The following is a 10,894-nucleotide window of genomic DNA, read 5'->3' on the forward strand; positions in this document are numbered from 1 at the left end:
GTACACATACACACACTTAGGATGATGAGAGAAATCAGGATGTTCTTGGCTGGGACACGAAGCAGAACAGGTAGGAAGACAGGACGTCCGTCCCTGTCAGGGTCTCCTCCCCGAGTCCTTCTGACCAATAAGAGAGTGAAATAAGCATTTTTTTGAACGTAGGTTTCCACTTCTTTGACCTTTTGACTTGTTTTAAACGATGTTTCTTCAGAGCTGGAGCGCTTGGACCTTCCCGTCTTAATCGGGCGACGCTGACGTCAGCCCGGCAGACACACCGAAAATGCTTTTAGTTCAGCTTCTGCCTTTTCCACCTCTTCACACGTCTGCCTGCCTGTCTGCCTGCCTGTCTGTCTGCCTGTCTGACCGTCCCTTCGTGAGGTCATTCCAGCCGCTCGCGGCCTCTGCTGGCAGCTGCACCAACGCACACGTGCAAATCCACTCAGAGAACCGACCATGCGTCTTTCCGGGCTGTGGAACGGTTCCATTGCTGGATTATCTGAGTTTGTCGAGCATCAGAATCACAACAACCGTCTCTGAATTTAAAGGAAGTGTCAGGTTGGGACGTGTCATCGCGCCCTCCCCTTGCCCACGTTAGGGACCCTTTTATCTGCGACGCGTGTTACTTAAACATCAGGATTAGAGTCATTAGCACAAATTAGCACCACCACAAATGATTGAAGTCACTGCATAGTTGGATTTCTCCCCAAAGTAAACAGGAAGTGGGCATGGTTTGTTTACAGCTATACTTTGATTCCACAACAAACAAAGTCAAAGATCTTCTGCAGTTTCTTCAATCTTTTATAGTTTATCTTCTTTGACTTTCTGCCTTATCAACAGTCCTCATAAAATGGGCCAAATGCCATCAAATTAATTTGAGCAGAAACATTCATCTTTTCTGGTATTTCTTGAACTATACTGCATTTTTAATTCTATTTTTTATAAACCAACAGTAGCAAAGTTAACTATAGAAATAACAATTGTGTAGTTCAGGTGACAGGAAATTAGTAGGAAAAGACGGCGTCGGCAGTGAAGCTACAGCAGTGCAGGTGTGACCACAAAAACAGCGTCATCATGCAGCCCAAAATCTGCAGAGCTGATGGGAAATGTGGCTTTTTTACCAAAATGACTCTTTAAGTCACTCTCTTAGTACGCTGTAGCTCTTCTTAGCTAAAAAAAAACCCACAAAAGTTTTTTTAAGACGCCTTGAAATGATTAAAAATGTCGTCTATCAGTGCATTTTTTCAGACTTTATAACTGATATGTTCTAATGATAATTCCTCTATGAGACGGGCTGCAGGGGCCCCAGTACAGCTGCCATCACCTCGTACCTTCTCACCGGGCTCGTTCTGGTGCGTCCTACGTTCGCTTCTGTTCCACATGGAACCGCTGAGGGACGTCGGACGTAGTTGCTCGACGGCTCCAGGCCGCCGTGCTTATTACACGTATTCTGAGTTCATTAGTCGTAACCATCAGGCTGGTTTTTCCTGGGGCTCTTGTCAAATAGGGCAGATTACACAAGCTAGTCAAATAAAACGGAGAACAGCATCAATCCCCCATTTGCTAGAGACGCAACCTGCCCACAGCTCCAGATACATCCCACGTTCGGGTTTGTTTGGGGGTGTTTTGGAGCTGCCTTGCAAAAACAGATAGTTTACATATGTTACGTAAGCATCTGCAGCTTTTCCCTCCGCAGTCAAACGCACAATTCGTAGCTGCTCTGATGCCATGAAAGGCCGAGCCGTGGTTGTCGTCCGCTGCGCGTCCATTGGGCGGAGCCTATTTGATTAATCCCACAGGAAAATTGCCGTTTTCACACACTGTTTAGCGCTCAAGGCTCGACAGCCTGGCTCCTCTCCTGCTACCAGCCCACTCTGATGTTTGGTCTGCAACTGGGACGCCCACCGAAATCCTCCAGCACACATTTGCCTCGTGTGACATGCAGCTGTGTGAGGAGCCAGTCGGAGCTGTGAGTTAGCAAGTGGAAAAGCTTTTAGGAGTCCTATAAAGGACATAAAGTCAAAACCATCTCTTTTCTAAACAATCCAAAACCAAATAGAATGCACAGATGTGCGTAAACTGTCCACATGTAGCTCCGTATCAGGGTGAAGGCCTCGCAGCACTCGCGCTTACCGCTCAGCCTCTCCTCTTCTATGGTCAGTTAAGATCTGGGCGGATCTAAAGAGGCTCATTTTAAAGTCTCTAATTCCCTGATTAGCGTTCCTGCCCCGTGAGCGAATGGAACCAACCTGACCTGAAAATCCGCTCCGTTTCTATACGCCTGTATTGAAAATACTCGTGTGATCTAGACATTCTATTTCTGGAATGAGAAGTTCTTCAAGCAGCAAAGTGCTGCGATGTTCTATGACGTGTTCGACGGTGCAGATGGATGATGAGCGGAGACAAACTGGAAACAGCCGGAGACTTTGAGTCACCCGGCAGATCCGGAGAGCAGCTCGTTCTAAAGCATCAGACGATGCTGCATTTAGGGGAGCAGGGAAGCACCTGTGGGGAGGAAACACCCAGAGGTTCCACCGCCGTAGCGAGGACTCCTTCAGGCCCAAACTGCTGCCAACTCTCAGTTTGTCTTAATCTGAGTTGCTAGGTTACAAGAAAAGTAGTTTAGTTGTTGTATATTGTTGTAAAGCTCCTTGAATTAGAATTTCACCCCTCAGGCAGCTGTAAAAGTGATGCTTGAACCTGTGTCTGATGTCCAGGCGCAGGTGATGAAACATCTCAAAGCTGAAGAGAAATGGAAGAGCTCAAATTAAGGGGCTGTCAGCGCTGCAGAATTCTAGAGAGTTTTATTTTAACACAAAAAGGCGGCGAGATAACACTGTAAAAAACATGAAAGGGTCTGAGAAGTGTCTGTGCGCCGGGCGTTTCCTGTCTCTGCGTCTGCATTTTGCCTGGTGAATGCTGGGTAAATACTCCAGGACTGGCCTGAGCCCAGCTTCTGACTGGGATTCTGGATCAGCCTCTGAGTTTTCAGAGCTGGGTGAGGATTTGGAAGCTAGAAACCAGTAAAAGGGCTCCAGCAGCAGAGTTCAATCACATCAAAACAACTAAAGGAAACGGGAACCACATCTTAGCGGCTCAGCAGTGCACCGGTGTATCACGTACCACACGAAAAAAGCAAACCTCCTGTATCAAAGTTTAAAGATTATTCACTTACAGTAAAAGCTGGAGGTGCGACACACACACCTGCAGACACACACACACACAGTTTGTTATCAGCACCTCACAGTGATGTGTTCAACCAGCAAATTCACACCTTCTGCAAATCACCAAGTCTAACGTGGCTGGCTGCTGACGAGCCTTTAGTCTGATCCCAAAGGAAGCTGGAAGCCAATTCCCCGTCCCACCGGAGATAATCCGCTGTTACCGTCCCTGTATGCGCATCAGACTCTGCTACACCGCAACAAACTTTAGATTTTTTCACACTCCTCTGTCCTTAACTCTCCGCGGGAGACCCAGAATGTCCGGGTGGATGGAGAGGTGGGTTTCGTCTCCGTGTTTCGGTTTGGCTGCAGTTTCCTCCTGTGAATCCGCTCCAGTTTTCCATAAACTTCCCCATTTATTCCCTTTAATATTGGCATTCAGATAAATCGTGACAGCAGTGTGAAAGTCAACTCTTCTCTGCAGGAGGAACCTGACCAAGCTGTCGCTGATCTTCAGCCACATGCTGGCGGAGATCAAAGCCATCTTCCCCGGAGGACAGTTCCAGGGGGACACGTTCAGGATCACCAAAGCTGAAGCTGCTGATTTCTGGAGGAATTTCTTCGGAGAAAAGTAAGCAAATGGGCTTTTATCTCATCACGGCCATCGTCCTGTTGGTGTTCAGGAAGGTTCACGCGTCGCCTGACACTTAGACTTCGGGGAATAAACGTGAAGTTTGGGGGCTAAAGTGGTTCTGAGAGGCCAAAGTCATCTCTGGGTTCAGCGCTTGGAGTGTAAAAGCCTTTATTTATCTCAGCCTGGTCTTATGGAGTATAAAAATGAGTCCTTTTCCCAGAAAAACTTGGGGTTTTGGGGATGAATGTGTAATGAGAGTGTGTGGCTGTGTGAGCGTGCCACTACGGGCTGTTGGTAACCGCTGCTGTTATAAACGCTCATATCGCTGGGTGATGGTTTTATAGCAGCAGCCGGAGCGGCACTTTGGCCTTGGCCCTCAAATATAGGTCAACCAGACAAAATCATTGGTCCACGGCAGAAAATCATGCTGAAGAAGCTGCATGAGGAGAGGGGATGGTCTTGCTCATTGGCTTTGTTTCCACCTGTCGTCTGTCCCAGTCGTGAAACGAGCAGGTTGATATTGTTTAAGTGGGCGTGGCTTTGAGTTACAGCGTGATCCAGTTTTCTTTATGATCCCTCTTAGTTTCTCTGTGCATTCAAGAACAAATTTGCTGCCTTTCAGGACAATAGTGCCCTGGAAAGTCTTTAGACAGTGCCTTCACGAAGTGCACGCCATCAGCTCCGGCCTGGAGGCCATGGCCCTCAAGTCCACCATTGACCTCACCTGCAACGACTACATCTCCGTCTTCGAGTTCGACATCTTCTCTCGCCTCTTCCAGGTCGGTACCAAGCAAAAACCCTGCTGTGTGTTCGGCGCGCCTCCTCCTTGTCGGGTTTAGCTGTCAATCAGCCCTTCCAGGCACGGATTCTCCTGACACCTGTGTCATTTCACCTGCTTAAATGTAGTTGCACATGTCTACCGTGCACACTGAGTCTGTGTAGTACCTGTTTAACACAGGACAAACGCCCGTGTTGCTATAGAATACACGCACAGAACGTGCTCAGGAACTCATTCTGCTTCTGCGTCTTAACGGTTGAGGCTTTTTGTACGTGTGATGGAGCCCTTTGGTCGACCGTGAGGCATGTGGCTTTGAGATGGCACGTGGGCGGTGAGGTTTGCCTTTGGCAGGAACCTTTGTACTCTGCGTGTTTACTCCCAACGTGCAGCAGCGAGGCTGTGGATGCACGTTCAAGTGGACCCGGCAGTTCCTCGCTGCCATAAAGAGAGGCTCTGTGTCGGTGCGGGGAAGGTCCTGCTTCTTCCTGGGGGGATGGAGATGTTCTGGTGACCCGCGGGGAGATTCAGAGCGCAGCATGTTGTTAGCCTGTAAAACACACACACGCACATCCTGCGGTTTGGCTTTCTGGGGTTTTAGCCCATCTAATTTTGGTTTATAGTGTTTTAAACGTGTGCAGATAAATATTTGGATTTCCCAGCTTCTAAATTTACGCTGCCTTGCTGAACCTTCCCTGGGAGCAGGGTTGTGGGTATCTGCAGACTTATTTTTAAAGCGCAGTCAGTTATTAAATCTTTTCCTGCCGATCCCACTCTGAGCGCTCCGGGCTGCTCCGGCTCATCCGCGGCGACTCTCCCGACACAGGAACCGGTCCGAACGAGGCAGAGGGCGATGACAACGGCGCTGTTCGGGACGCTCCTATACCGTTGAGCTCGCCACACCTCCGGAGTCTTCGATTCAATTTGTGTGATAAATTGGCGCCCGACAGACGGCGGCCAAGTCCAGATATTATTGATCGTGTTTGGTGACAGAAATACTGACTCAAGGTGTTTTGTGAAAATAAATAAATGTCGAGTTTATTATCTGCTCAGTCAGGCTGAAACTGGATGGTATTTTTCAGCCCTGGGGATCAATTCTAAGGAACTGGAATTTCCTGGCTGTGACGCACCCCGGATACATGGCTTTCCTCACCTACGATGAAGTCAAGGCCCGACTACACAAGTACAACAATAAGCCTGGCAGGTAAGCCGGCGTGCCAGCAGTGCCGCCCCGGCGAGGGCAGAACGCCTCTAGAGCACGGCGGAGTGTGAAAGAAGGGGGGCAAAAATGGGAGAACGGCGGCGTTGATTTCTTTGATGTTAGCGAATGCTGACTCGGCATTTTTCATTGAATTCGCAGAGTCGCTCATTACTTTTGGTCGTTCCTGTCGTACCTGCTACGTGCGCTTCGTCTCGCCACCTTTGCTCACGTGCGCGTTCCTGTTGGTGTCAGTCTGAATGTCAACGTGCTGTTTTAGCATCCAGTATAAGCCGCTGATCTCCTTAGCGATGCTCATGAATATGAATGGGGGAGCGGTTGCAATGCTGCAGGAAGTAGCCCGAGTGCACGGCTCACAGTAAACACACATCACAGCGGAATTCCAGAATTTTAGTTTGGGATTAGATGTCGTAAACAGGACAGCTTTTCCGGACACCAGTCGGAGCGTCCGTCCCAAAGCTGCTTACTGCTGCTGTAAATATTCATCGTTTTGCCAGACGCAACCAGGTCGCCGTTATTCCACGCTAATAAAGCAGAACGTCGTTTCAAAATGCATCTCCAGAAATCTGGCGCTTGGCTCGTGCAGCCGAACACAAAGAAGAATGGTTCCGCGTTGGGTGTAATCATGGAAATGTAAAAAAAAAAACATCATGTGGGGGATGAAGAGGAAGCTTCGCCGCAGCATCGTTTCCAATTTCCAGCAAACCACCCCCCCACAACACCAGTGTTGACTCTGTGGAGGCTTCGTTGGAACAGCGATGTGAAAAGATAACCCTTGACCCCCGTGACTCACTCATTAAGCATCTGTGTTCCACTTCTGACTGGAAAGGCTTCGCGCAGCAGCGATCGGGGGCGAGAGCCTCGTTCGAGGAGTCCAACGTTGATGAAATGACGGGCCTTTTTCAGTCGGGCCGGCCGGTTCTGTGTGATCGAGGCGTCTCACGAAGCTCAGAGCTCGTCCTCTTCAGACTTCGTCGGTCCTGCATCTCATTATCCGTCGCTGCCACCACACGAGCGCGGCCGTGTGACGTGCACGGCGGAGCAAAGGGCCGGAGGAGCATGTTTTCCAGCGCTCCCCCCGCCAGGGACATTCTTAGAACTCTGGCACATGTGGAGCACTTTAAATGTAGCGCAGAGGGCCGAGAGCAGCTCCTCATCGTGAGCCTTGTTGCTAGTTTCCCTAATGACTCGACAGAAGCATTAGATCCTTGTTACGGTTTCCACACACGATCTGACTGAAGAATCAGCGCTGCAACATAGAAAATAGCCAAAATTATTGAACCCAGCTGTGGTCCGAAATGAAAAGGGTGAAACATTCACCCTGCTGACTGGAAAAGTGATGGTGGATTGGTAAAAATATGCGGACTTATTCATCAAATCGATCCTCTGAACGCTTGTTTTACATTTTTTTCCAATTTGAATCCCTAATGATCTCTATTTTTATCACGTCTGTATATGACATGTAGAAACATGAAAGGAGTGGTAATGATGTCGTGAGTTTAACGTGTCGTAAATGACTTATTACTTCTACAGTTTCCATTTTTGTATGTACGCTGTAACTGCAGCCTCATATTCCCCCAAAATATTCCATCCGTCGGGGAATGAACCATAATCAAAAAAAAATGTTCTAAAATTCTGTTTCAACTATGTTTTTCTGGCCAAACATGTCGATAAAGCCCCCCCGGGGCGTGAATCCTCCTCCAGGTTGTCTTTGCCCTCGGACGTCTGGACACGTTGGACAGTTTGTCCCTGGTGTGAACACTCAGCTCTCCTTCTCTCCCTGACAGTTACATCTTCAGACTAAGTTGCACCAGACTGGGCCAGTGGGCGATCGGCTATGTCACCAGTGACGGCAGCATCCTGCAGACCATCCCCCACAACAAACCTCTGTTCCAGGCCCTTATTGACGGCTACAGAGAGGGCTTGTACGTAGCAGAACTCCCTCCCTCCCTCTCTTTTGAGCTCACCGCCGGCTGCTATATTGACTGCTTGTGCTAAACGCTCCACTGAGGACACGTTGTGTCCCAACTGTCTTTTACTCATATGCAGTATGTCTGATTTACATATTCCTGTGGTCTTTACACCCGTTTAAAAAAGAAAAAAGCTTTTACAGAGATTAAGCCATGCTGGTTTCAATCTGTTAGAGGGATCAGATGGATGTTGCTCCTCATCTGATAAAGCATCTTCAGCTTTAAGCACTTCAGCCTCAGTCTTCAGGATAAAACATTAAAGTTTTGAAGTGACTCTGACCAGAAGGTTCCCCAGCTCTTGTGTGTGGGTGTGAATCTGCCTTCAGCAGTGTTGTGTGGTACCGTCGTCTTGGTACCGTGGAGCTGACAACACTGTGAGCGTAGCTTCCATTAGCTCATTTGTTTGCGCTCACCTTTCATTAATGCCGCGCACATTAGCGCTGCGCATGCTGTGCACCACATGTAGCCAGAGTGCACGTGGTGCACAGGTAGCCCCCCCAGGTAGCCGTGACTCTTCTGACCTGCACCACGAGCCTTAGACGTGGCTTCATGTCGCTGCTGCTGTTTGGTTGCTTGTTGGTTCGGGGTGTTTACTTGTTTGTTCTCCTTTTCAGCTATTTGTTCCCCGACGGCCGCAGTTACAACCCCGACCTCACTGATCTATGTCAGCCGACGCCTCACGATCACATTAAAGTCACACAAGTGAGTTTGTGCGCCTGAAACCTTCTCGCAGTGACAACAACGAAGCCCGAATCATCATCACATAATCCCAGCGTTCAGGGACAACCGGACAGGACACAATGTCTTTCTCCGGGGTTGAGAATGTAATCGCTGTAGGTCGGAGGTCATCCTCTGTATTTGTATGTTGATGATCTGTCTGCTGCGTGAGTGTGTGTGTGTGTGTGTGTGTGTGTGTGTGTGTGTGTGTGTGTGGCCTGTACAGTTGAGCTGCTTTAATTATTTAAGACGGAGGCATTTAGCCATTAGGTAACTCACTATTACTGAGGCTTCTGCCTCATTACTGATTTCATCCAGTACAAGAAACAAAGGAATATGTTTTAAGGAGACAGTAGCAGTATTTGAAACATCAGAACAGTTTGATAATTAGCAACTGTGGTTGGGGACGTTTGTTTCCGCTGCTAATCCTAAAGTCAGATGCTCTCCTGCTCGGTGCAGCGGTCTGCTGCTTCATTTTGAACAGGAGATCATCCGGAGCTGTAAATCTGGAATTCTGTCCCTGAGTGGAAGCGGAGCCGCTCCAACTGAGGGTTCCTCAGGTCCAGATCGGCTCCTCCGCTGCGGCTTTTCATCCCTATTGGGAGACGTGTGATCGCTAACCGAGCCTGTTCTGACTCAACAGGAGCAGTACGAGTTGTACTGCGAAATGGGCTCCACCTTCCAGCTTTGTAAAATCTGCGCCGAGAACGACAAAGACATCAAGATCGAGCCGTGCGGCCACCTCATGTGCACGTCGTGCCTCACAGCCTGGCAGGTAACGAAGCCCACTCAGCAACGGCCCCGCGGGAGGGTTTATGTGTTGTTATGAAGGTATCGCCAGAAGACATCTGTACATCGATTGGTCTCTTTACAGAGAAGATGTGGTCTGATTTACACTCAGATGTAAAAAAAAGTTGATTGCTCTGCTGGATTCTGTCTGCAAAGGCTCCCTCCCCATCCTTCACTCCGTCCTAATCAAATTCTCACATATCAGTGCTGGAAATTGAAAACGGAGTGTTTGCACAATCCAAATGGGTTTCGCCGCTTCCTGCCGAGCGTCCGACGTTCCGCCCTGCTCCCGGGTTCCGAAGCCTCCCTGTGATCCAGTAGATGAACGAGACCAAAGTTGACTCGTAAAGGTGCCTCTCAAGCATCTGGAAGGTGGACGCTTCTCCCGCTGGAGGGTGGATGTGTGTGTGTTTGGCCATTCCAGAGCTCCCGACTCGCTCTGTAAACAGTTGGACGCAGCGGCGCCCCCGATAATGTTTATGACTGTTTGCTTGCCTCACTTCCTGTTATCAGAACAGGCCAGCTGGGATCTTTGCTTTAGAATCTCACCTGGCTTCCCGTCAACCTGCCGGGGCCGCTTCAGCTAAAAAATTTGGTTTGTATGCAGAAATGTACATTGATGGTATCTCCTGTGTTGCCATGGCAGCAGCTCGGTTGTATATCATCTGTAGTTCGGCGCTTGTGTCGTGTCTGTTGCAGAACAATATGGGTTTTTTTCAGCGTCTGTAATTTGGTATAAGCAGCCCACCATCTCCTCCCCCCTCTGGCCTCTTTTCCTTTTAACCTCCCACTCCTTCCCGTCTCGACCCCCTCTAATTAGGATTAGGTTTCAAACATGCCTTTGGTGTATCTCCCTGCCAAGTCCCCAACCAGATGGTCCCCACAAGTGGACTTTTGTTCTCTGTAAATATTGTCTGACTTTGATTGTAGCTTGTGGATGTCAGTGGAGAGTAATGGACGGGGAAACAGACCTTTTCTTTTCTTATTTATGTGCCTTGTCTGACATGGGCTGTGCTCGAAACGCGGACATGTGGCCAAAGATTGTTGCCGGAATGATTTCCCACATGCGCCTCTACGCAGGAGCTTCCACCGTAGACCTCCCTCGCGCTCTGTGACTGGGAGGAATGGGAGGAATGGGAGCGTAAAGGTACTGCCGGGAGCTCGTCGTCACCCGAAAAAACGAAGCTTGTCTCCATGCTCTCTTCCAGGAGTCGGATGGTCAAGGGTGCCCCTTTTGTCGCTGTGAGATCAAAGGCACAGAGCCCATAATTGTGGATCCGTTTGACCCTAGAAACGAGGGTGCCAAGTGCTTCTTCCTGGACCAGCACAGCTGCCCCATGCTGGAGCTGGACGACGACGAAGACCGTGACGACTGCCTGGTCATGAACGGCCTCGCCAACATGAGGAAGGTACTCCTGCCTTTAGCCCAACGTCCTAGCTTTGATTCCGACCCGTCTTGGGGTGAGGTGAATATTTCCTCTGCCTTCCTGTCAGCACTGCGTTGAGCGGCAGAACTCCCCCATGGTGTCTCCCAGCTCCTCACCTGTCAGCCAACACAGGAAAGCCCACGGAGGCGAGCTGGGCCACTGCGTGCAGCATCTCGGCCTTCCCCCCGTCCCACCGCGGCTTGAC

At 49.5% G+C, this 10,894-nt stretch overlaps 1 protein-coding gene across 7 annotated transcripts in view; it reads left to right on the top strand.

The window, feature by feature from the left end:
* Positions 1-10,894, top strand: part of cblb (Cbl proto-oncogene B, E3 ubiquitin protein ligase) — a 28,419-nt gene that overhangs the window by 5,270 nt on the left and 12,255 nt on the right. For all 7 annotated transcript variants that reach the window (XR_008953599.1, XM_057053984.1, XM_057053988.1 and 4 more), the window contains 8 exons: positions 3,643-3,789; positions 4,415-4,571; positions 5,650-5,771; positions 7,574-7,711; positions 8,371-8,458; positions 9,117-9,248; positions 10,471-10,671; positions 10,757-10,894. The exon at positions 10,757-10,894 is cut by the window's right edge and continues 57 nt beyond it. Coding sequence is in view for 6 of the 7 variants with exons in the window: in XM_057053984.1 (XP_056909964.1) it covers positions 3,643-3,789; positions 4,415-4,571; positions 5,650-5,771; positions 7,574-7,711; positions 8,371-8,458; positions 9,117-9,248; positions 10,471-10,671; positions 10,757-10,894 (1,123 nt within the window). In the remaining variant the exon portion in view is untranslated. The remainder of the gene's footprint in view (positions 1-3,642; positions 3,790-4,414; positions 4,572-5,649; positions 5,772-7,573; positions 7,712-8,370; positions 8,459-9,116; positions 9,249-10,470; positions 10,672-10,756) is intronic.

Source organism: Takifugu flavidus, chromosome 14 (assembly GCF_003711565.1).
Source record: "Takifugu flavidus isolate HTHZ2018 chromosome 14, ASM371156v2, whole genome shotgun sequence".
NCBI classification, from domain to species: Eukaryota; Metazoa; Chordata; class Actinopteri; order Tetraodontiformes; family Tetraodontidae; genus Takifugu; species Takifugu flavidus.